A 26,000-nucleotide genomic window follows, 5' to 3' on the forward strand; every position below is an offset into this window, starting at 1 on the left:
CTGATCCAGCTTTGTCACAATAGCAGATCGCTGCGGGCACTTATCAGAGTTTCTCTCGCTGTGGAATTTTAACTCGGGAGCAACCTTTTTGTCTTCCTTCACAAAGAGGGTTTTTCTTTGTTCTGCATGAAAAACAGGAGACTATTTGTCTGTTTTGCTTGGATAATGTTTTTAAGGAAGATAATGCTTGAGAAGGAAACAACAGCCAAACGCTGGTTGAGTGTTCTGTCTTTTCTGTTGGTCTCAGATACAGATCCTCCCTTCACAGGTCTCGGTTTGTTCTGGAATGTCTTCTTCCCTGCTTCACATGGCTTTTGATTCCTCTATGGATTAAACTGAAATAAGAAAACCCCCCAACCAAATAATTGATTCACTTACTGAAGCAGAGGCTTCATCTCTCACCTTATTTTTAAACAGGAGGGCTGGGGTAAGGGGGAAGTATCAGCAGCAGAGGAGGGTTTGGGAAGGAGCGGAGAGGGGATTTACAACATCAAGGTACCACTCCCTGTTGTACTTCAGCCCACGCTTAAAATTCTTTCACTGGAACAGAGTCAAGCTTTTTGTTTTTTGCTTTTTTGTTTAATTCCCCCAGGGTGAACCATGTTTGGAAAAATTTACTTGCAGTAAAGAAAATGATAGAATTTAAGCCCTAGTGATTCTGTAGCTGCTGTTTGTGAGCTAATAGCTGTGGTCTGTTTATAATGTAATTGCACAGATCTTTAAATTACTTCAGACTTCTCCATTAAAAAGGGAGGGGAGAAAAAAATATAATCCCCAAAGCCAAGTCTGTAGAAGCATACTCAGTAATGAAAGCTTAATTTATTTAAACTTTTTCCCTCCATGTAAATGTGGATGGGTGACTGGAAGGAAGCCAAGTCCAAATTGAATGTAACTGGTGCTGTTATTCCCAGCTGAGTCTTTTAAGTGACCTGAAACCATTCTGCACTTTGCAACTGTTCTGAGGACTCTAAGAGGCTGATACCTCTGCAAGTCAAGGATTTGGTGATTATAAATACCACCATCATTAACTGTTTTATTACTGATGGCATTGGAATTACTCATTGAGCAAATGCATTACTTTCAGATGCAGGTGCAAATCCCTGGGGTGATGTTGGTAATGCTCTTGGGAAGGGAAACAAGGAACATAAAACTCATCTCTGTTGCTCAGTGTACATTCATCAGATGAAAAATTTTGTTATCTCCTGGGCATTGAAATCTGTAACTCTGAGGCTGGAAATTCATACAGCAGCCATAGAAAATGCATGGTTAAATAACAATTAAAAAGACTCCAACAAACTAGCTAATTTAAATTAGTGTCCTTTCCTTTCCTAGTCACCACAGTAGTTGCTTTTGACCTTAATGTTAAACAAGCAAGTATCGATAATGATTCTTTTTTGTTATTTCAGAGTCAGTCTTTTATCAGTCTGTTCACATAGGCAATGAAGATTGATGTGATGGTGCTTTTATTGCTCTTGGTGAGGCTAACAAGAAAAGGAAAGCTTGAGCTGGATGTCCTGGCTTTCAGAGTCTTCTGATTCCCTCTCACTGTTTTCTCTTAAGGGATCTTGAAGCCAGAGCCCAGAATGAATTCTTTCGGGCCTTCTTCAGATTACCCAGGAAGGAGAAGCTGCATGAAGTTGTAGACTGTTCTCTCTGGACGCCGTTTAGTCGCTGTCACACAGCAGGAAGGATGTATACTTCAGACAGTTATATCTGTTTTGCCAGCAAAGAAAATGGCTGCTGCAATGTTATCATCCCACTTAGAGAGGTAGAGTTGTTTGTTTCATTTCAGGTCCTTATCTGCCTTTTTCTGCTGCAAGCATCCACTGTCACCTGACTTACCTGCAAACTATTGTTTGATGAAAAAGAGTAGGATGCTTGTGTGTATCTTGCCTATGGGGTTGTTGTACAGCTTGTTCTGGGATTCATTAGGCCATGAGTTCCTAAAACTATGGGTGATTCAACATGATCCTCAAAGCGAAGTACAGACAGTTAATGCAGCAGGACAGCACTGCAAAAGCGGAGTGTGCTCAGTCCAAGACTTGGACCCTCCCAGCTCCACAAACACACCCAGCTTAATGTGATGGAGACCAGCTTGTGCCCATTCTGGCATTATAAAGGCATCCTTGCCTGAGATCAGCACTTTGAAGTGTTGAAGCTCTCCCTTCATAGACACATTCTAGCAAACCTGTGGATACTTTTCAAACTGTAGGGCAGAGAAAAAAAGACGGTATTCTGGATGCAGTGATGAGCTGCCAAATTTGCATGAAATCAAAACATTTATTTAAATGGAGGGAGAGCACATGGGAAGGTGGTGGGAGTAGAAGAGGAGAAGGAAACTGTCAGCAAACACTTGCCTCATCTGCTATGGATACAAGGCTGTTATGATCTCTTAATTAAAGCTTTCCTTTCATCCTCAACTAATAACAGAGTAACATCCAAATGATATTCTAACTGTAGCAACTTACCTTCCACTGTTACAGAAACAGTAAACAGCAAGAGAACAGTGTTACATACTTAATCAGAAACACCAAAACAACTGTTTCCCCCCCATCTTCAAAAGTGTGAAAGCAAATTTCCTCCTCCATCCCCCAGCATGTGAGCAAGTTGATACTTTTTCAGATCTTGTTTTAATTATACTCCCTTTTTCGTATCTTTCCCCTCAGCCCATTCTGCAGGAGTGGGCCACAAAATCATAAAAAAAAAATAAATAAATAAAATGCTGGGGTACACTTGGTGCCTGCACTGAGCTTCTAAAGAGACCACGAGCTTCAGGCGGTAGGATGTGTCTGATTAAGGAAACCTGGAGACCTTACTAACAGTCTTCCAATACCTAAAGGGGCCCTACAAGAAATCTGGAGAGGGACTTTCTATTATGGCATGTGGTGACAGGACAAGGGGGACTGACAGAGTTAGATTGGATATTAGGATCAGGCATTAGGATTTAGACATTAGGAAGTTCTTCACTGTGAGGGTGGTGAGGCCCTGGCACAGGTTGCCCAGAGAAGCTTTGGCTGCCCCATCCCTGGCAGTGTTCAAGGCCAGGTTGGATGAGGCTTTGAGCAACCTGGTCTATTGGAAGGTGTCCCTGCTCATGGCAGGGGGTTGGAACCAGATGATCTTTAAGGTCCCTTCCAACCTTAACCATTGTATGATTCTTGTAACCATGTTTAAAGCATGTGTGCATATGTGTTTGAACATTTTGGTACATGTAGAATATTTGAAGATGTGTAAGTGGAAGTGGTGCATAACATGTTTTCTGTAATGTTTCTGGAAAAGGTAATCAGTATAGAGAAGATGGAGGACACAAGCCTTCTCCCTAATCCCATCATTGTTAGCGTAAGGAGCAAGACAGCCTTTCAATTCATTGAGCTGAAGGACCGGGATACTTTGGTGGAGAATCTGCTCCAGAGGCTAAAAGAAGTGAACTCCAGCAACCCTGTGCACTGTAACAACTTGCACAATAAGAACCAGGTACTGAACTTCTGAATTTTTTTAGGGGTATGAATTCAGTGTGTTTATCCATTGGTCTGTTGTCCTGTCAGGGGGTTGATATTGAGCCAGTACTTGTGTGATGCATTCTTTAAAGACCTGCCTGATGGGATGGAATGCACCCAGAGTATAGTTATGATTGACATGTTGGGGGGAGCAGTGAATGCTCCCCCCAACATGTCAGAATGGTTTGGGTTGGAAGGGACCTTTAAAGGTCATCTAGTCCACCCACCCTGCAGTGAGCAGGGATATGGTAAAGGAGCAGGGTGAGGGATACCTCAACAGTCTGGAGGAATAGGTTGACAGAGACCTCGTGAAGTTCAACAAAAGCAAATGTGATGCCTGGCAGAGTAACCCCATGCAAAAGGAGGGGCTGAAGGACAGAGAAGAGCTATGTGGAAAAGACTGGGGGGTCCTGGTGGACATCAGCAGCTTGAGCTTTTATAAGTGAGCAGTGTGCTCATATTGTGGAGGGCCAAGAGCGTTTGGGGTTGAACTAGCAGGACTGTAAGCAGTAGGTCAAGGGATATTATTGTTCCCTTTCATTCAGCACTTCTGAGTCTGATCAGCAGCACTGAGTTCAGTTTTGACTCTGCCTCTCCACACAAGAAAAGCATTGACAAATTGGATTAAGTCTAGTGGAGGGCTAAAAGATGGTCAGGGCTGGAGCACATGCTTTATGAGGAGAGGTTGATGGAGCAGGTCTTGTTCAGCCTGTCTTCTACTAGCTAATGGGGAGTTACGGAGAAGATGAAGCCAGAGACTTCTTGGAGGTGCCAGCTGAAAGATGGGCAGCAACAGTCCCAAAATGTAGCAAGGGGAAGTCCAAATAGATGAAAAGAGAAAGACTTCCCCTCAAGAGAAGTGGAGCTGGACCAGGCTGCCCACCGAAGCTGTGGATCACCTTTCTTGGAGCTATTCAACATGAGTGGACACAGTCCCCAGCAACCCGGTCTGAGGGATCCTGCTTTGAGCAGGGGATTGAAAAAGATGGTGTCCCCTGACATAAATTGTTCTATGATTCTGTTTTTCAGTTCTTAACTGAAGTAGATTGTTTGGTAGCTTATCATGGAGGACTCTTAGAGTTTACTTATAACTTCTTTTTTTAAAGGAACAGCCCTTTTCCTGACATACAAGTGAATGAGAATTTGTATAAGGTCTTGAGTAAGGTGTGAAAGGTTTTGATGTAAAAGGCAAAAACTAACCCAGCTGTGTCTTAAAGATAGCTGGGGACATAGTTCTTAGCCTCTTCTCAGTCATTACTGCTTTGATTCTGCATTGCAGAACAGTTCTGCCTTTGGATCCACATGCATGCCTGGGGACAGTGAGCCTGTGCATCTGGAAACAGAGGCTTCACAAAACAAGGAGAGAAGTGAATGTGGAAAGGACAGCAGTTATTTGCTCAATGCAGAAGCACTAAGGTCGGACTTCCATCAGTCAGGAATAGTGGGCCTGGATTTTGGCAAGGTATGTAACGTGGGGGAAGTGTTAGGAGTTAGTAGTCTGGGATTTTTTTGTTTGTTTTTTTAAATCTGGGGTGACATTCAAACAGTAATCATTTTTAGTAAAATGAACTCTGTATTGGCTGGAGAAATTAGTTATGGGATAACGGCTTTTCCATGTGCTTGGAGTTTTTTCCTCTTCATTTCTTTCTCATGAATATTTATATTTTTTTCTCCTTGTGTGGTGAATTGAATATGCAAAATGGGGAAAGTTGTAGTCCTTAGAGCAGACTTCCCATTTCCATTGGTATTGGAAATACCTTGTGGAATTACTAATATGCAAAATATTTCTGTTTACCAGTTCCCACATGCATGTGATTTGTTCTTTTAAAACACGTGTTCTTCTTCCCAGTCTAGGGAGCAAATCAAGGAGAGCCTGTGGGATGACCATTTTGTAGAATATGGCAGAACTGTGTGCATGTTCCGCACAGAGAAGATCAGAAAACTTGTTGCTATGGGAATCCCTGAATCCTTAAGAGGCAAACTCTGGCTGCTCTTCTCAGGTGGGCAAGCTTAGAAATGTTGGCTGTAGTCATCATCTGATTTTGAACATGGCAAAACCTTTAGGCAGGAAATCTCCCAAGGGCAATTAAATGTTGTTTTCATGGAGCTTATGATACTGCTTACAGGAGAGAGATGACCTGAACTGAACTAATAAATGCAAGGAAGTAGCTAGGTAGATTTGTAAAAAATCTATCTCAAGATGACAAGACATAATGTGCAGGAGAATTGAAATAACGTCATCTTCATCCATGTAGTTTAAATTAACATCATGGTTGTATAAAATAATGTTCATCTTCAAGCTACAATTAGATTCTAGCATAAATATTGATTTAACCCTAGGCAAATCAAATTATTGCAAAATAAGGGTATCAGCAGTCCTGCTGCTGCTTCTTGTTGGATGTTGGCAGGGGGAATAGAAACTAGAGATGGAAAAAATAACTTGTTTCATACACAGATCTGTCAGAACCAGAATGTGCCTACAATATGATCTCAAGTTTAGTCCTTAATCTGGAATATGACATATTCAAACATTTGTAAAAAATGGATGTTTTCCTCTTGGAGGGTGTGAACAGTGCTGAGTACATTTCTCCCGTTAATCCTCTGCTGGGGAAGTTTCCTGCTCAATGTCAGTATTAAGGTGTTTTGAATGATGCTGTGTTATGCAAGCTTTGCTAATGTTTGTTTTGTCTTCTGCTGGGACTTTATTTCTTTCAACGGTCTGGAAATTTCACTAAATTCACAAACCCTGGGGAAGACCATTTTGCTTACATCCTTTTGCGCAGTAATTCCCACAGCACCAAGTTTAGCATCATCCTAATCCACTTTGTGTTTTCCTCTTTCTCTCTTCCTGCTGCCTTCAGACGCCGTGACGGATCTCGCCTCGCATCCTGGCTACTACCTACATTTGGTGGAGGCGTCCATGGGCAAGTGCTGTATGGCGACAGAGGAGATCGAGCGTGACCTCCACCGCTCGCTGCCTGAGCATCCTGCCTTCCAGAGCGAGACGGGAATAGCTGCCCTAAGGAGGGTGCTCACGGCGTACGCGCACAGGAACCCCAAAATTGGATACTGCCAGGTGAAAAACCCCCAGTGGGATAATGCTCATTGCCTCTTCAGCTCTTTCCTCTCTCTCCCAGTTTTATTGTACTCTTGGGAGTATTTTTAGTGTTGGTTTTGACAAATAATGTCCTTCTAGTTAGGAAAAGACATAATTTTAGCTGCTAAATATAACTTACTCTGGAAAACAAGTGCATAGGCTTAACTGAGGGCTTTGGCTTAACTCAAGTATTCCCTCAGCAGTTTGCAAACTGCATTTAGAGTTAAAGAAGGGAAAAAAAGTTGTTTCTGATGCTTCTCTGTGTTCAGAGATGTTTTTCTTGCACAATACTTAGTGCAAAGTAGATGAGATTCACATAGAGCACTGGGGCAGGGGTTTAATGAACTAAGTTCTGCCCCTTTCTTCCCAAACTGATGACAAATTACAAAAGTACTTTGCCCAGGCGGCCAGCCAAAATAATAACTTTACCTTCTGTGCAGCTCCCTGAATTCTGATTGACATCAGACTGGTCATGCAGGAAGGAGGAGAAAGCAGCCCCAAAACATACTACACTATCAGTTGCCTACTTTTTATCTGGGCAAATCCAATACTGTGTTTTTCTCCACTATTTCCTATTGCTCTTATGAGCAGCAGTGTACATAAGCTTGAAAAACTTGTTATGCCCGTAGGTTGCAACTACGTGTTTGCTGTCTGTTACCTTTCTCTTGCTGTTTTGCTGTTTAAGGTTTCTTTGCTGGTTCTTTTTTTCAGTTTACATCATGTTAGGCTACTTTTCTCTCCTTAAAATTAGCCACAATGTAGCTTTTGTCAGTAGGATTTGCTGTCACTAACAAATCCCATTTTCTTCTTTGCCCTTGTAAGTCTATGAACATTTTGACCTCCGTGTTGCTGTTGTATGCCAAAGAGGAAGAAGCCTTTTGGCTGCTGGTTGCTGTGTGTGAGCGAATGCTGCCGGATTACTTCAATCACCGAGTGATAGGTGAGCTCGTGCCTCTCTTCTTGCTAACTGGGAAGGGGCGGCTGAATGGCACTGGAGTGAATGAAATGCTCAGGGTCTTCTGAGATCCAGAACCCACAGGTGAGGTGGTCCATTGACTTGCACAGTGTGGGCAGCAGTGGTGGCTGCTCACGTTCCAGCTAGGGTTGGTTTTGGTTTGAAGGGTTTGAACTGCAAGAACTATAAATATATGCTCAATTTTACAGTTTGTTTTTTACCTTGGTCAGAAGGCAGTGACACTTTTGCCTGTTAGGTAAAAATAGAAGAGCTTGCGTATCTTGGTTGGGGTGTGTGTGTGTGTGTGTGTGTGTGTTCAGTATTGGAGACTCAAGCTGTTTAAGATGAGCCTAGGAAAGATCTGCTAGGGCAGCTATTTCTGATCTGACCTGAGTTGCCTGGCTGCTGGAGCAATACAGGCTTGCATCTGAACTGGCCCTTTGTAATGAGGGTTGATACAAAACCCTCTGAATGTTAGATGCTGCATTAAGAACTAAGCTCAATCTTTCTGCAGCGTGTGCCTTCTACTGCATGTGCTATGTCTCCTGTTACATTCAGTGCAACTATTTTTAAGACTGTTGTGCAAAGTCTGGCTGCCTAATGCACAGAAAGAGAAGGGCTGAGCAGCTTGAGGCAGTAATTGCAGGTATGCATACAAGAAAGAGTTTTTGTTCTTTGTAGTTGCTTTGCTTCCTTTTCTTGCACAAATGTTTGATAGCTTATTCCCTTTTTAATATCAAGCTTTAGCTACTCTTAACTCTTTAGCTACTTTTTAGTGTCTGCTGTTACACCATCGCTGTACCAAAGGGAGGGATCAGTGTAAGTTAGGAGGTGGGGACAGGTGGAAATCCCTGGCAGTAGTGGTTCTGGGAGCTAGAAATGGTGTGGGCACTCTTGTGCTGCCTGGGGAGAGAGAGTTATCCAATCTTTTGCTTGGAGTTATCTGAGTTATCCAATCTTTTGCTTGGAGCATGGGATTGTTACACCTCCCTCCTGACACTGTGCTGCCACAGTTACTGTCTTGTCACTGAACTGGTAGGTAAGGAAAGTTAAAGCAGAGTTATTCCAAAGTTAGCCGGATGTGTAGGGTGTTCTGTGGTGCTTTGAATGCCATTGGTATTTTCCAGTTATGGATTGGGCACTGTAACTATCCTGCTTGTCAGCATTTTGGTTCCTGTTCCCAAATGTGACTTTAAATGGCTATCTTGATAACTTACTTCCATGTTTGTCTGTCTCCTTCCTTGGTTAAAACAGAAACACAGCTTTATCTGTCCTTGTGCATTTCTAGATATAATCAGCTTGTCTTGAATTACTGATAACTTTGGTGCTTGCTGGGTTATTGTCCTTAAGTAACATTCTCCACACCCAAACTTGAGTTATCCCACTTGGCCAGCCAAATTGCTGCCCTGAGTTGTACTTGATTTTGGTTTTCTATCTTTCCTGTTACTTGCCGTGGCTACAGCCTGCATTGTTTGAGTGCTGATAGTCTTTGTCATCCTGTCTGTTTTCTTGTCCTCTGTACCCAAAGGAAAGAGTACTGTGACTCTAGAAGAGGTACTGCCGTGGCTCACCAGTGTGAAGAGCCGGGGCTTCAGCTCAGAAGTTCCTCTGCTCCTCCTAGTCAAATGGCAGCAGTGTAGTTTTGCAGCATGGTCGCTTCAGTAAGCAATTATTTCTGCAGCTTTGATTTACCCTAGACCTTAGTGTGCCAAAATTCGTGCTACTGATCTTCTTCACCCTGCCTCTCCTCTGGTTCCTGTTGCTTGAGTTAGTGTTCTTGGCTTTGCATTTCTGTTGACCTTCTTTTTTGATTTGCAATCAGCTCTTGTCTAAATTTTGTATTGTTTCTTCCTGCATAATACTTCCAAGACCTGACTTTCCCTCTTTGCACTGCCAACACTGTTGTCCAAATTCTGGTCTCTATAAATTTGGTGATCTCTGACCTTGCTACCTGTCACTGTGCTTTTCCTCGTCAGTGTCAGCCAGTAATCTGTACAGTCAAAACAGCTACTGAATTAATGACCTTGGTTATAACAGGCCTTCTTAGCTCCATCTTCTCTTGGGCCTTTTCTTTATGATATTCAAAATCTTCTTTTTGTTTTATTTTTAATAGGTTTTGCTTTCAAATTGTAGGCACTTCAGTCCTACTCAGTCTTCTTATTACATGACCATCTCCTTCCTTCCGCCTTGCCAGCTATGACCAATCTGTCTTTTCACAAGTCTTCTCATCATTTCCCTGCTTGTAAATGGGAAAAGCCTGCAGGCAGGGCTGGCACGCATTATCTCCTTATTCAGGAATTCTCTCTGTCCTTCTCCTTTTTTGCAATGCATAGAGGAAATTATAAACAGATAAAGATAGGAACGAGTTATACTTGGGTCAAAAGTGGTGGCAAAGGTCATGCGTATTCTATTCTTGTGTTACCATGGCTTTTCCATTTTCTCCATAAACCAGCAGTCAGTCTTACTCTGACTGTTAGTCTGTCTTCATCTTGATATAATAATTCTTGAAACACTGAAAATCTAATTTCATTTCTGTGATTTGCCTTTTCAGTCTTGGAGATGTCATTTAGTTTGCATCTTGTGTCGTTATTTTTTAAATGGATACCCTGGTATTTTTCTACCTCATCATGGTTTCATGCTATAATATGTTAGAGATTCAGTAGCTCAGATTTCGTGGTTTCTGGGAGCCTAATGAAAAGGTGGGCATAAAAGTCACTTTGCATACACCTGCTTGACTTTCATCTACAGTGTCAACACTTAATGATCTATGAAAGATCTGGGCAGCATTGCACATTCCTTTTAAACCTCTGATTTTGCCAGTGCTGCCTGAGTCTTTTATATGTGTGTGCCTATCTGTCTCTGGCTTCCTTCAAATACCCCTTAGCCAGCTCAGTCTTTTGTGTCAATGTTAACTATGGCTATTAAATTATTTATATTAAGCTTGTTAAAAAAAAACTCAAACAAAACCTGTCCTCTGTTGAGTAACCTCATTCCGTTTTCTCCTCTGTTTTCTTTACCCTTTTATTTATGACGTGAGAAGGCTTTCTCTTCAAAGCAAAGCACCATGCTTGATGTGTTTCTCAAGAGCTCTTTGCATGTCCCTGGGCACTTATTTTTCATTTGTGGTGCTGTAATGTTTGTTCAGCCACCAGCAGAAGCTCTTTGTGGCTTGATGTGAGAAGTTCTGAGACAGAGGAATGTCATAGCTGGGGTCTTTTATGATTTGGATGTGTCGTGGTTTTTGCTACTGCTGAACACAGGACAGGATGGAAAACCAAAAGATGCTGGCTGTCTGCCACAAATTGTCCCGGTTACATTCTGCTTTTGGACCACAGAAGTTTTGAGTGATAAGGGTTTATATGTCTCTGGAATTTCATAGTAATTAAAGTTGTCTCCTAGTATTAGCAGAACATGGACTATGAGAAAGAAATGAAGTAACTTGAAAGGAAAGAAAAATATTTGAAAAGCTACCTTCATTTTGTACTTGGGAATATTTTTAACTTGTGGAGTTTTTGGTTAAAGCCTCTGATGTGGCAGGTCTGGTTTGCCGACACAGGCCACTTCAGTGATATGAAACTACATTGATTCTACAATAGCTGCTGATAAAGCAGGACTGAGCTAGTAGCTGAAACAGAGCCCACATCTCTTCCTTTTGGAAAGACGGGTTGGGACAGTTAGGAAAGCTTGTATTTGGGCATTGCAGAAATCCTTTGTTCTTTATATATAGATATATGTGAGTATATGTTTATATCTGTGCATGTATTGATGTGTAAATATTTTTCTTCCTCCTCAGGCTATGTGTGTAGCCATATCTGGATTTCCATCTTGTATTTTTTTCACTTAGAACAAAAGCTCCACTGCCTGCTTGCTTGAGTATATACACTGGAGAGGAACGTCTTATTTTCATTGCATAGATCCCAAGTTGAAAAGTAAAACACTTTAAAAATTGCTTTTGCTAGCACTTTGTTAGTCTGTGCTCTTTTAGCCAAAAGCAACAGCTCTGCTGTTACTATTTCATTGCACCATAAAGGCACTTAGGAGAATCAACACAGTCTTTTTGTAGACAGCTGTACAGTAAGGATTACGGACATGAGGACTGGGGCTGAGATCCCAGCAGGAGGATAGTGGGATTTTTCATTGTAGATGTGTATGTATCTTGCAGTTTAAATTTTAAGAAGATCTTGGAGTCGATAGTTGACAGCAACCATTAGCTTTAAAGAATATTTTTTCCTGTGTCAGTCCTGGCTAATACTGTTTCTTTATGACTTGCAGGTGCTCAGGTAGATCAGTCGGTGTTTGAAGAGCTTATAAAAGAGCAACTTCCAGAGCTGGCTGAACATATGAAGGACCTGACAGCCTTAGCTTCAATCTCTCTTTCATGGTTCCTTACCCTTTTCCTTAGCATCATGCCCCTGGAAAGTGCTGTGAATGTTGTGGACTGCTTCTTCTATGATGGGATCAAAGCTATTTTCCAGTTGGGCTTGGCCATACTGGAAGCCAACGCCGTGGATCTGTGTAATAGCAAGGATGATGGGCAGGCCCTGATGATTCTGAGCAGGTATGGCTGGGCAGGAGCAGACCTTCCATCATGGACCATTCTGCCATAAAAAAGGCTTTTGGGTGCCATTGTGATATTGACTCTGTAGCCACCGGCAAGACCCTCCGTGTTGCCTTGCTGCTGCGGTTGCTTTCAATGTCTACCTTAAACAATGGACTTTGTACATGGATGAGTAGCTGTCCCATGACATTTCCTGGCAGTGCCAAGACGTGCATTGATTGCGTCAGTGTGCAGTATTTACTGCTGCTCTTCGTGCCTTCCCCAGAGTGACGGGTTTCCTGCTCCAGGCTTCAAGGAGACAGAAGTTTTCTTCCTTGGGCTGCATTTAGTCATTTGGCTGGCCTGCTGTTCCTCAAATGAGTAATCATGAAGGCATTTTTGAAAAGCCCAGCAGCCCAAAATCCAACTTATTTCTAAGCCTGAGCCATAAGACCTGTTATTTATATAGAGAAAATCAAAGTGCAGAGTAATCTGTGTTGCTTCTATTTTTTTACTTTCAGGTTTTTAGAGCATGTCAAAAACGAGGAAAGCCCTCTGCCACCTATTGGTAACCACCATGCATTCTTCAGCGATGACCAAGAACCCTCTCCAGTGACTGAAATAGTTAACCTAATTCATGATTCCTATGAGGTAAAATGCTGCTCTGTGTTGACTGGTCAGTTAAGTTTGAGTTTTAAAAAAGAAAAAGGTTAAATTCAACATGGATGTTTTAAAAGTTAATACACATTTTACAGATTCCTTGACTAAGTGCTCAAATGCACAAGGCTAAGTGTGGTATAAATACCTACACTGACAGATATATTAGAGACTGGGTATGCTTTTTCCTCATAAAATACCTTAAATATGTTAAAAGTTGGATTTCCAGTAAATAAGAAACACAAATATCATAAAATACTATAAAAACAATAAATTTCTGTTCCTTCCATGTAGAAATTTGGAGATCACTCTGTGGCACAAATAGAGCATATGCGCTACAAACACCGAATACGTGTCCTGCAGAGCCACGAAGACACAACCAAGCAAAATGTGGTGAGTAGGATATTGTTTTGACTGAGGTAGCTTAACATCTCCTCTCTTGAGGCAGGTGCCTTTTGTTTTGTGAAAGGCACTACCAGATCTGGAAAAAGGGAAGAATCATTACCAAGTCCGGAAAAAGCTCTTTCCTGGTGATGCTCATGGGTCTGGTTTTGATTTTGTGGCCACATGCATTATTTTCTGCTGTGGCTTTAACATTATGAAGGCTTTAACAGTAGGGAACAACGGCAAGACCATCCAGCCCAGCACCTTTGTCTCTGTCCATGGCCCTAGGCAGATGCCCCGGGGAGGAGTGTTAGAAGAGAGCAAGGGCCATTCAATGCTTCCCTGGCCTCCTGTGACCTGTAGCTTAGGGACTTCCTGTCTTTGTTTCCAGCAGCCCTTGAGGGATTTCTCTTTTCATGGATCTGTCCAACCCACGAACCTAAAGAAGGGGAAAAAACTGCACAGATTTTTAAATACTGTAGTTTTCAGCTGTACCAAGTAAAACAGTCCCTGTGGGGCTCATGGGCCTGCCCATGTCAGTGATGACAGGGGAAAAACAATTGTCATTAACGTGATTGTCTTTATTTTTAAGCTCCGAGTTGTCATCCCAGATGTTTCGATTCTTCCTGAAGATTTAGAGGAATTGTACGACTTGTTCAAGGTTGGTGTCCTTGAGAAGCAGGGAATGCAGTACTGCTTCAGACCTTGTGTCCTCTGCCACAGGGGTACTGTTTGGATGGGATCTTGGCATTTTGTCCTTTCTGCAGCTGCCTAGTTATTAAAGAGGAATACTAATGTACTGATCCTTCAAAGGAGAATTGCTTCAGTTTCCTTTCTAACTTGTTGCTTGGAAATGGTCCATAATAAGGACTATTATAAAAAGGTTATTTGGAGACAGGGTCATCTAAGCCTATATAACTACGCTTGATTTAGAGGTCCGAGCATGTGATTATCACCCTTAATGGACCATTTCTTTTGTGTATTGTTCATAGTCATAAATACTAGGTACTGAGAATATGACTGTGGTATGTTCTTAGTGTTACCTAGCTTTGTGACTAAAGGCAGCAGTATCCTCCCTCAATTAGTGGTTGTAAGATGATGCTGCTGGGGCTTGCTCTTCAGTGCTTCCCTCCTGCTTCTTGCTGCTCTGGTTTTAAGCATAGACTGGCTTGCACTCCTCCCCTTTCCTCAATTCATTTCTTGGTGGTGGTTCCTTTTTCATTAGCTCCCTTGGGACAGCTTGTTTTGTTAGGACTTGTTGCTTTCCATCAGTCTGTCCCTAAAGGAAGACTAACAGGTATGGCATCCAAATGGAGAGGTCTGAGATAGAATAAAAGAGCAGGTCAGGCCTGTGTAATACTTACTCTTGTTTTTCTCTGACCCTCTATACCTCTGGTTGGTTAGAGACATCCTGGGCCAGATGTGGCTAATAGTTTCAATAGTCTGCAGTGAATTTCTTCCAAGAATCTGCTGTGTTTCCCTCCAAATTTATTAATTATCCATTGGAAATCATGAGAACGCTTGGCTGCTTGAATTAAAGATTGCTTTTTCTCACAGGAATGGGCTTGGTATCATTCTAACACCTTGCACAAAGAGAATGTTAAGATTTTCCAGTGTACTTTGATGCAAATCAAAGCCTTTTCCTGCTGGTTGTACTCTTCATACTGCACACCACAACCCCACCTCTCCCACCTCTGATTTCTCTAGAGGGAACATTTAATAAGGTGTTACTGGGAAACGACGAGTCCAGTCAGTGAGCGACATGACCCCAGCAGACCATATGCTGAGCAATACCGCATCGATGCCCAGCAGTTTGCCAGCCTGTACAGGTTGGTCTCACCCTGGACCTGCGGGGAGCACACCGACGTCCTCGCCCAAAGGACTTTCAGGCTCCTGGATGAGAACATGGACAGGTTGATTGAATTCAAGGGGCTCGCCAGCTGCTTAGGTATCCACTCCCCTGTGGGCTGGAAGGTGGGGAGAGTGGGGGGTCGGCACATGGGTGAGACATGTATGTATAAAATGCCATTCAGCTGGCAGGGGAGGATGTCGGCAGATGGTTTTCTTGGGCTTGTAATTAGCCTAGTCAGTGACCTTTACTAATTTTTTTGTGTTCCAATCACCTGAAGTTGATTAGATTTCAAAGACAGCTAAGGACAGGATTGAATATTCATAGAATCACGGAATGGACTGAGTTGGAAAGGACCTTAAAATCATCTAGTTCCAAGCCCCTGCCAGGGCAGGGATGCCTCACACTAGACCAGGTTGCCCAAGGCTGTGTATTAAAATTATTTGGGTCTGCATTGAATGCTAAGAAATCCTCTCTATGGGATTGCTGTTCTCAGTATACCTCTTTGTAACAACTTCTTGAAGACTTAATCTTACACAACTGACTGCTCTTTGCCTTGTATGTTCACAATAAGCAGAACAAAAAAAATCTGGCCAGTATGGATGGAGAGCTGCACTAGGGTTGGTCTTGCGGCCACCAGCTGCTCAAATGAGATGAGACTGCTCATCCCAAAATCCAGCTGAAGAAGAAAGTGCCAAATCATAACTGTTGCATGACCCCAAGTGAAAAAAAAATCTTCACCAACATTCAGAGCTTCAATAAAAATCAGTAAATCCATATTTGCACCCGTTTTGCTTCTTAGAACTTTCTGAAGTGAACCAAAGCACCCTGTATTACATTGTTATTTGATTTTGATTCAATTTTGAATTAAATGTAAAAAAAAAAACCAGGTCTTCACAGTATTCCAGTGCACTTGAAAGTTTAGAATCTCGTTTCTACTGGTCATTGAACAGATGAATCATATTACATGTGATGTGGTTTTCTCCTTTGGGCTTACTCTATAGAAGAGCAAGAAGGGATGCAGGGGAGAAATATTTAGAATATGGTGGCCGCAAAGGGAGTTTTCTGCCTCTCTCCTCTCACGCTGCTGTTAATCTATGGCAGCAAACAGCCCTTGCTAGATTCCCTGCCATCCTCCTTGGTATTTTTAGCTGATGCTGAGGCTCCATAAGGTTAGGTACTCCCAGTCTATTTGACAAGAACAAAGACCAAACCAGATGGCTCTCACCTGCTGTTCCCCAGTGACAAGCACAACTTAAAAATATTGCAATGTAATATACTGGCCATATGTTTTAGTGTATTGTCCATACAAACAAGTCTCTTTTGTACACAGTGAGATGCCTGATTTATTTTAAACTGTGAAAGCAAATGCTCTGGTCCCACTTCCTTTTGTTCTTTTTTTTTTCCTTGCAGATGTTATGTATAATGGAGAAATGAATGAAAAGATAAAGTTACTATATAAGCTGCATATCCCACCGGGTAAGAATTCTAACAGGGAAGGAATACCTCAGTTTCCAAAAGATAAACTCTTGCTTAAAGCTTTTGGGAAAAGGCTGCATAATGAAGAACTCCATCTTGCTTCCTTCAGCTGGGAGCATATAGGATGTGCATCTGTAATTTGCATTATAAAAATTACTCCAGTCAAAACCATTTTGGATTAAATTTATAGCTATATAATGTCAAGGCTCACATCTGCTGCCTTCAGAGATAATTTGCAGCCAATTATACTGCTACTTCCAGACAAAATGTGAGCTGAAGGAGTGTTTTTGGGTGGCTTTGTACTCTGTATACAGTAGATCTCTGTCACATCTTGATCCAGCTTTGATGAGGTGACAAAATTCTGCAGTAGTTTCTCTGTGCAAAGTTTTTAATTAAATGTACCACTCTTGGCAAACTTCCGACTCTTGCTGCAGCGCCAGTCTGTCTTACTTACAGTAACACAACCTTACGGTAGGATTTAATGAAGTACTGTTTAAAAACATCCTGGCCCAATTACTTTGTTTTCTTCAAATATTTAAATTAAATAAATAAATCATTACACAGCATTTGAAGAATTAATCATTACTTTTATCACTTGTTTTTTGATAGCTCTCACAGAGAATGAACGAGACAGCCAGTCACCACTGAAGAATCCTTTGCTGTCGACTTCAAGACCACTAGTTATTGGAAAATCAAACGGTATGTGTCCAGAATGGTTTCCTAATGCGTGTGCATATGAGAACCAACTTCCCATTTGCTAACCCTGTATCATCTCTGTTGTCTGAGGTTTATGCTGAAATATCAATTTACTCCAATGACTTGAAAACTAATTCTTTTTTTTGTCTGCTCCAAAAAAGGTGATGCAGTAGATTACCAGAAGCAATTGAAGCAGATGCTGAAGGATCTCGCCAAAGAAAAAGATACTAAAACTGAAAAAGAATTGCCAAAAATGAGCCAGGTATGTGTCTTAGATGCTTTAGTTTGTTTTTAAAGAAATGGAGAGCACTCAAAAATGCAGTGACAGAATACAACAGTTCAGCTCTGAGAAAGAGTAACTTCAGCCTGAGCTTAGACTCAGTCCTTTAGATTTAGAGAACTGGGCTCCTCTCATCCAGAGAGCAGGTGTTTAAGGACTCTGAGCTACCTTTCTAGCCGCTCCCTCTCCTCAGGCTGGCTGGTGAATAGACAGAATTTCACTGACCCACAGCATAACAGGCTGGAAAAAGCCCTCCTCCTAAGGCCAAAGAATTCCCAAGAATGATTACTGCTGTTCTGTCTTTCCTGGCCTCCTCTCCACCAGACTGCTGTAACTTCTTTCTTAGCCCACTACCAACTGGGCGTTGGCCTGTCTTAGCCAAACACTAACTAGAAATGCATGAAGAGAAACAGCTGAAGGCTCTCATCATCTTACCATCTCCTCCCTAATGCTAGTAGAGCTCTGTGTATCCTGTTGGCCTAAGGAAATCTGCAGAGAAAAGGGTCCTGAATTAGTAAAACAAATGTACAGACATGCAAAGAAAGATGGGACTATACCCAGAACCCCTTTGTGCTGGTGTTGCTAAATAAAGTTTTAAATGGATGTCACGTATCTACGCTATCAGCTCAGCAGGGACACATATCTCTCCTAAAGCATTGCTTGACTATACTTCCTGCAGTCCCTTTTACCCTGAATTAGCCGTCCTACAATTGTGTGAATCTTGGGGACTCACAATTTCCTAGCAGGATATGGAAGCACCCTCTCTAGCCTGATAATCATCTGTAGTGGATGGGGAATGGAGGGAGAGGCAGGGAAAATGTCTGAATTTTGTTAGTAGAATTGGGGAAGGAAGGGAGAAACAGCAGATGGGAAGTTGCTCACAGACCTGTGCATGGCTGCTTTGGTTGCAACTCATTCTTTGTAACGGCCACTAGTTTCCCATCACTAATGGACTGTATCCTTTGCCTTGCATCTTACTTGACCTTTGGACATCTGAGACGCTCTGATCTCCTTCATCAAGGCAGCAAAAAACTTTTCTGCTCTGTTCCCTTTTTATTTGCAGAAACAAGCTTTCCTAGTATCTGTGGGCTGAAATCTCTTCAGTAGCATTTCTTTAAAAGCAGTCAGGAATTATAAATGAGTATATAAATGTACATGGCATTCTGCCTGCCTTTGCAGTACTGCATCCTCACCTGACTCCTATGCTGTTACCCACAACCTGGCTGTTCAGTAGTTTGTTTTGTCATCCTTTACAGAGGGAGTTCATTCAGTTCTGCAAAACCTTGTATAGCATGTTCCATGAAGATCCAGAGGAGAATGATTTATATCAAGCCATTGCCACTGTGACCACACTGTTACTTCAGATTGGAGAAGTAGGACAAAGAAGCATAAGCCTGGGGAGTGGATCAGACGAGTTCACCGAGGACTTGCAGCCCGAGGCCTCCACTTCAGACCAGGATGCTGTTTTTACTGACACTGTGAAGACCCCTCAGAAAGACTCTCAACCTTCTCCTGTGACTGAAGGGGACTGGACTGTCTCTTTTGAACATATTTTAGCATCCCTCTTGACTGAACAGTCATTAGTTAACTTCTTTGAAAAACCCTTAGAACTAAAGCCAAAACTTGAGAATGCAAAATTAAATCAATATAGTCTCAAAACAAATGGAATGAGCTGCCAGTCACGGGGTGAACACACAAAACTAAACACACAGTCATAGCAAACCCATCAAAACCAAAATGCACTGAAGTAATGCCAAAGCACATACTGTAAAAGGCTTTCAGTTAGCAGTGGACTTTTGATAAACAATTTATTGGTCTGTGGTTTTCAGTTTAAGAGCTTTAAAAGCTAAAAGATGTATATGTTTGTTTTGTGCCATTGATTTATTAATTGTGTTCTTGTTTTGAATGTCAAAGCAAACATCTGTCTACAGTGTGAAGACACAGAGTCCTCTTCTGCACTGGGAGAGCAGAGGCTGGCTCCTGGTGTTCTTTGGAACAGAGGAAAACACTTCTCAGCTACTGTCTGCATTTGAGTTGCCTTTTTTGCACTAATACTGAAAACTGTTTCAATGCTGGTAATTGAAACTATTTTAATATATTTGATTGTATTCCAATTTGTATGTCTTGCTGAAATGTTAAGTGTACATGGACTGTGCTTCTGACGTTGGTCTGTGAAAACATGCACTTTTCAATAAACCCTTTTTATACTAGACTTGTATTAACAGTATTTGTTGATTTACGGAAGCAAGTGCCTTTGGTCCCTACTTCATTAAACTAGTTCCCTGAGCTAGCATGCTCACAATTAATTCACGGTTTGGAAGGCCATGTTTCAGTGCAGAGCACAGACCTGCTTCAGAAAAGCTCACCATTTCTGCCTAGGAGACTAGAGGGGCACTAAATACAGGGAGCTTACTTTACCTGTAAGAGATTACATGTATGAAATATTACTCTAAGTTTTGGGGGGCTGGGGTTGTTGTTATTTTTTTTTTTAAACAAACTTGTCCTTAACTTAAAATAGCTGTGTAGTGGCTCTTAATTCCCACAGGAATAAACAAAACCACTAGGACTTTGCCACCCCCATAGGAACACCCACATATCTTCCTTATTCCACATCTAACAGAAGTCTACAGTACCTTTAAGAAAGTTATACACCCTTATATACAAGCCCAAAGAAAGTAAGATACTTTAAGATGTTGTCACCTGTTCAACTCAATGCTTCATGAATGAGAGCTTGAAGAGATTGGACAATAAAAGAACCAATTTAGGAATAAACTTTCTTTTTATCCTTTTATTGTAATGCAAATCAGTTTAATTTTCATCCACATTGACTGTCTGTAGACCTGCAAAACAAGAAACTGTATCACCACCTACTGCTAGGACAATTCCTCTTATGTATATGCAAGTCTTCACAAGAAAGCACACCTACAGTTTCAAAGCTAGTTTGGTGATCGCCTTCTGGAAGAGCATACTACACAGACAAGTACTTCACCGAAAGCTTTGTGTTAAAATAATTCTGCAAGTAAGACAATTCTCAGATGACAAGCAAAAAAAGCTCAACCTGCTCGAGCTTTTGACATCAGAGGATGGACTTTATATGGGAGAACAAACTTTTAAAACTACCCTAACAACTATGACTAGTGGGTTTTATTCTCAAAATTTAAATGATAGTTCACTAAATCCTGTATTTACTTTTTAATGCTGATCAGGCAAACTAGCAGCCGTGTTCTCTACAGCAGAGCTAGTTTAAGCCAGCAGTACGGCCCTTTCAGCATGCTTTTCATCTGAATTTTGCACTGCAAGAGGAGCTGTCCCACTTTGCTACTTGCTCAGAAAACACAGCATGGAGGAAAAGAGACGGCATGCAACCTCACCTTTGAATGTTGTGACTGGTACATAGGTAACCAGTGTGTATAGCTTGTTTGGTGAATCTTCATCCTCATTGCGCTTTCTGGACAAACGGACACGGATACGGTAAGGAACATTCCTAAAATAAAGACAACAGATTAATTTTCAGTAAAATATGTACAGAAACCTGATAATCCATAGAAAAGCTCATTGCTCCATGATTACTCTCCCACCCTCCTTCAAATTCTTAAGCTTTTGTCTATTTGTGCAAAGACATGATGAGTTAATTCTGTTTCTATCTCAGCATAACAAGACAGAAATCCTGTGCCTTAGAGGAACTTTTTTGGTTTGTTTTAGTTTTGTTCAGCAGCTAAGATTTAACCAGGCCTTGAATAAGATGTTCCCATAATCCAGTGGGAGCATAAAGTCAGAAGTGGATCTTCTGTCCACTAATGATTGAGGAAATACTATGAAGATGGTCATGAAGCACAGTGTGGATGATCAGCAAGCAGCTGTTACTAACATTTCTTACTAGAACAGAAAAGAGTGAGGAAAAAAAACCTCAACAATCTGTTCTGAAAGCCTGAGGCCCCTGTCAAGAGTCAGAGTACTGTCCAATCTGTATGCCAGAAGTCACACGGAAATTCTAGTGAGCAGCAGACCTGAATAAAGATCTTATTCACAAGCATACAACTGATCCAATATTTCTTCCTCACAAAGCATGTAGAAATACAACTAATTCACTTAAGACGATTTTGACAGCAAGTCTGTCCTGGGCTCAGCTGTAGCAGTCATTTTTCTCCTTCTTAGTAGCATGGAACCTAGGACAAAGTCAAAGCTTAGCATCCTCCACTAATACTGCCCAAAATACGCTGCTGAGGGAGGGCACAAAGTAATTCATCCACATCATTTTTCAAGTAATCTCTCACCTCAAATGAGCTTGAGAGTTTGGGAAACTCCTGCTCAGAGTATTTTGCTTCATAGCATATGTGAAGTAACTTCCGGCTTGCTGTATGTTCCCAAGAGCATACTTACTAAATCAAATGGATACAGTAAGATGTGGGAACTTGCTCTGACTTACTCCCTTCTTGAAACAAGTCAATAGCATTTTTCACTACTTTACTTAGGTCACTATCATAGTAGCTGGCCTCTTGATTTTAGCCTCTCCTCATCCTTCCAGAAGAAGGTATTTTACTTTGCATACATTATTTATTCTAACCAGTGAAAACTGCAGTTTTGACACTGGAAAGACTCCGTTCTCCACAGACCACACTTCTACTAGCTAAGTCTTGATTAGCAGCCTCACTACTAAGCTCTGAAGATACACTGTCAGCAGTTCAATTGCTACTTCTTCATTGCCTATGAAGAGGAACATCTCAACAGGAAGGACAAACAATCCCTGCCCAGAAGGCCCAGAAACTTAGTCCCATCTTCCCACCCTATCTTTGAAGGAAGGGGTGGCCTAAGCACACAGCTCCGAGTAAAGTACTGTAAATATGTCAAGAGGCTAGACTTGGGAATATAACTCCTAGGAGATGTGGTTTAAAACAAGGGCTCACGTGTATCTAGTGTATCACTCACAGTATTAATCCCCACCAGTTAATCTTTTACTATGGTTTAAGACATCCCCCTCCTCACAGGAGTCTTTTTGGACTATCTTCGCACATGTCAAACACCACATCAGCTGCCTGTGTAGCACTGATTTAACAGACTACTTTCTGCCCCCTAAATTACTTAGCATTTGTACTCCCACAAGATTAATGTCCCTATTTAAAATACACCTTTTTCCTTTTGTAGTATTTCAATATCAATTCAGCATGCTTTGAAACCTAAACCTGTTTAAACACATAACACAAATCCCAGGTACTTATCATGGACTGCAGGTATCACTAAAAATACACGTTTCTAAAAACTGCTGCAACAGGGATTGGGATACTACAGTATTACAATACTCCAGTCCTTTCCTTCCCCCTGCCTTCTGCCCCCAGGCCCACATTCCTTCTTTCCTTTGCTTTATTCTTGTTAGAGGTAGAAGGAAGTTCTTTTCAGTGCCAGAGTTTACTACAGCTTTGCTACAAATATGCTGAGGGAGCTGACCAGAAACACAGAGGTTACAGAAAGCTTAGCCTAGCATGCTGCAAGAAAGCAAGCATTTGCACAGAATATGCAAATACTGGAAGTCATACACTTTTTTTTTTTTTCCAAGTCCTGTACCTCCACATACAAGGTTTTTCCTCACCCAGTAAGGAAAGTTGCAGAAACCTACCTTATTCCTTTAGCCCAGACTGCTTTGTTCAACCTGGTGTCAATGCGAACATCAGGAGTACCCATTTCCTTCATCGCAAATTTGCGGATCTCCTTAAGAGCACGCGGTGCTCGTTTCTTGAAGCCCCTGGGACAAACACAAAAGCCATTTCTTTAACTTTAGGACAAGCTGCACCATAATATGACTAGACTTTTACTCTGGTAGATAGCTGCTAACCTTAATACCTATGCCTAATAGAAACCACACACAGAATCATAGAATGGTTTGAACTGAAGGGACCATAAAAAACTCATCTAGTTCCAACCCTCCTGCCATGGGCAGGGACACCTTCCACTTGAGCAAGTTCCTTGAAGTCCCACCCATCCTGGCCTTAAACACTTTATGTAGAATAATTTCAGTTAAAATTTTGCAACTGCCAGATTGCCCAGATGTCTTATTCAAACAGGATGACATTAAAACTTATCACAGTATTACTTTAGAGATCAGAGCTTTCACAAATACTCTGAGTAACAAGCTGATGAGAAAAGCAGTACAATAGTAACATAAACTTGACAAAACTGTATCTGTATTGAAATAAACAGCAGAATGAAAATGATGCTATTCTAAGTAACAGCTTCTGCTAAACAGTATTTGATCACAGAATCAGAGAATAGTTAGGGATCATCTGGTTACAACCTCCCTGCCATGACCAGGGGCACCTCACACTAGACCATGTCACCCAAGGCTCTGTCCAGCCTGGCCTTGAACACTGCTAGGGATGGACCATTTACCACTTCTTTGGGCAACCTGTTCCAGTGCCTCACCACCTTGACAGTAATGAACTTTTTCCTTCTATATAACCTGAACTTCCTCTGTTTAATTTTAAACCCATTCCCTCTTGTTCTATCACTACAGTCCCTGATGAAGAGTCTCTCTCTTGCATCCTTGTAGGCCCCCTTCAGATACTGGAAGGCTGCCAATGGTTACTTTCTTCACATTAGTATGACTGCACCAATGCCACCATGAGCACAGCTTTGGGTTTTTTTACAAGTATAGCTTGTCTCATGCTTGTTACGGCCAGATTCTGCACAACCAGACATTTAGACTAAAAGTTTCAGCTGCACTGTGAGTGTTATGCCATATGTATTATTTCCACACTGTGACATGCAACTAGTGCCAGGAGTGTCTGAGGTCCCACAGTGGGTTCTAGTTAGGGTTATTTGCACACTGCTGTTGATATTTAGTGCTGGAAATTGGAAGTGTGTGAGTGATTACAACTGAGACAAGCATTAAACAACAAATATTGCACCCCTAAGTACTTCATGGCTAAGAAGAGGATAATCCAAAAAGAAAAGTGGATAGCAGGATCATCAGTATTAAAAATAGGCTGAATTGCCATAAGCAATCAACAGGCAAGGCCAGAACATCTTATTGCCATTTAAATGTGCCACTGCCTCCCAACATAACCCATGGGTTTGCTATACTGTCTTGTTTCTCTCTTATTCTAAGCCAGCTTCAGCATTTTCACCAATTATTTTGATTTGGATATAGTCTTCTTCCATGTGACTGCAGCCATACACAGAGAATCAAAGGGAGATGCATCTTCTCAAGAAGTACTCTCAAGCACTTTACCACTACATGGTTGTATGAAGTTCAACATTTTGTCAGGTAAAAAGTTACTCTTGTCTGCACACAAGTATTGTTTCAAGCAAGTCATACCCCAATTTACACCTCACACAATTTAGTGATAAGCACAGAGCCAATCATCTGATGACAACAGTATTTCATTTCCAAAACTTGCTATAGTGGGCTAAACTTCACCTGGGACAGATGACAACCTGTGCACAGAGGTGAACAGAGCTAACTTTAAATTAAATCCAGGAACACCCACAGAAAAAGAAATCTGCTTGTTCCCAAAAGCCACATCTTAACTGGAGGTCTGCACAGGTAGAGAGCTGCTTCCTCAGGACACAACTGTAGCACAAGCAACTAAGCTGTCACACATTAACATCAGTGACAGTAACGATTTGTTCTCTGCCATTTAAAACCAACTTCCAAACACTATTTTTATGTAAGGCCTGTATCACTGATAAAAAGAACTTACACGCCATGGATCCGCTTGTGAATGTTGATGGTATATTCTCTAGTTACCACCTCATTGATGGCAGAGCGTCCCTTCTTTTTCTCACCACCTTTCTTTGCAGGAGCCATCTGAGCAACGCTGAAAAGCATCCATGTACGCATCAAACACAGACCCAACTTCTCCCGTCACCTTCCCTCCCAGCTCCTCACAAGCAACACCACTCCTACGTTCAGAAACTTAACTTTAAGCTTAATTCATCCCCGGGGTCGCAGCAGTTGCAGATTTTATACAGCAACTTTCCAGCATCACAAATGCTTTACTTTCATCTCCCTGACAGAAACACGAAACAGACCTGAGACTGACTACATGCCATGAAGACTAAGCTCCTGGACAGCACCAAGCGCCCCTGAGACCACCCCGTCCTGCCGCAGCATGTCCAAGTCCCTTCCTGCTCCGACGCGACCCAGGTGGGTAGCTCAGCCCGTTCCGAAAAGGAGACGGTGGTGACAGGCTCCTTCCAAGCTCTGACAGCGGTCTACAGCTTTCTCCTCCCTCACCAAGGCCCAGCACGGGTCGTAAACCCCCACAAAGACCCCACAAACCTCCCCGAGCCCGCGCCTTGCCCGCCTCAGCGGAGGCCTAAGGGAGCGGAGGGGATATAGGGAGATGGGCCCCATCCCCATCGAATACGAACCGCCGAGAGGCACCACTCGGTGCCTCCCGCACCGGAACGTCTCCCCACGCCGAGCCAGGCGAAGGACTCCCCCGGCGGCGCGATCCGCAAGGCAGATGGACGCGGATTGAGCAAACGGGCCCCGGGCCGCCACTCACCCCGCCCGGGTACAGGCCGGAAAAGACCGCGCACAGCACTGTGGGAGCCAAGAGTCCTTCCGGGA

At 42.2% G+C, this 26,000-nt stretch overlaps 2 protein-coding genes across 4 annotated transcripts in view; one reads left to right on the forward strand and one right to left on the reverse strand.

Moving 5' to 3' along the window:
* Window positions 1-19,643, forward strand: part of TBC1D8 (TBC1 domain family member 8) — a 49,234-nt gene extending 29,591 nt beyond the window's left edge. For both annotated transcript variants that reach the window (XM_062606938.1, XM_062606939.1), the window contains exons 6-20: window positions 1,561-1,768; window positions 3,280-3,474; window positions 4,777-4,959; window positions 5,347-5,497; window positions 6,359-6,573; window positions 7,417-7,534; window positions 11,822-12,107; window positions 12,608-12,737; window positions 13,038-13,136; window positions 13,720-13,788; window positions 14,835-15,075; window positions 16,390-16,455; window positions 17,065-17,154; window positions 17,313-17,413; window positions 18,688-19,643. In XM_062606938.1, the coding sequence (XP_062462922.1) occupies window positions 1,561-1,768; window positions 3,280-3,474; window positions 4,777-4,959; window positions 5,347-5,497; window positions 6,359-6,573; window positions 7,417-7,534; window positions 11,822-12,107; window positions 12,608-12,737; window positions 13,038-13,136; window positions 13,720-13,788; window positions 14,835-15,075; window positions 16,390-16,455; window positions 17,065-17,154; window positions 17,313-17,413; window positions 18,688-19,149 (2,614 nt within the window). In that variant the 3' untranslated portion in view covers window positions 19,150-19,643. The remainder of the gene's footprint in view (window positions 1-1,560; window positions 1,769-3,279; window positions 3,475-4,776; window positions 4,960-5,346; window positions 5,498-6,358; window positions 6,574-7,416; window positions 7,535-11,821; window positions 12,108-12,607; window positions 12,738-13,037; window positions 13,137-13,719; window positions 13,789-14,834; window positions 15,076-16,389; window positions 16,456-17,064; window positions 17,155-17,312; window positions 17,414-18,687) is intronic.
* A 561-nt stretch (window positions 19,644-20,204) lies between these two features.
* On the reverse strand, window positions 20,205-26,000 carry RPL31 (ribosomal protein L31). 2 transcript variants are annotated; one of them, XM_062606942.1, is made up of 5 exons: window positions 25,936-26,000; window positions 25,126-25,242; window positions 23,043-23,168; window positions 20,803-20,915; window positions 20,205-20,271 (listed from the first exon to the last, which is right to left on the reverse strand). In XM_062606942.1, the coding sequence occupies exons 2-5, from the start codon at window positions 25,230-25,232 to the stop codon at window positions 20,240-20,242; spliced, it is 378 nt and encodes a 125-aa protein (XP_062462926.1). In that variant the 5' UTR covers window positions 25,233-25,242; window positions 25,936-26,000; the 3' UTR covers window positions 20,205-20,239. The 2 variants fall into 2 exon arrangements, with proteins under 2 accessions (XP_062462926.1, XP_062462925.1); XM_062606941.1 differs by lacking the exon at window positions 25,936-26,000 and having other exon boundaries at window positions 25,126-25,262.

The sequence above is a fragment of the Pezoporus occidentalis genome, unplaced genomic scaffold, assembly GCF_034315485.1.
Source record: "Pezoporus occidentalis ecotype Australia unplaced genomic scaffold, CSIRO_AGI_Poc_V1 ctg99, whole genome shotgun sequence".
NCBI classification, from domain to species: Eukaryota; Metazoa; Chordata; class Aves; order Psittaciformes; family Psittacidae; genus Pezoporus; species Pezoporus occidentalis.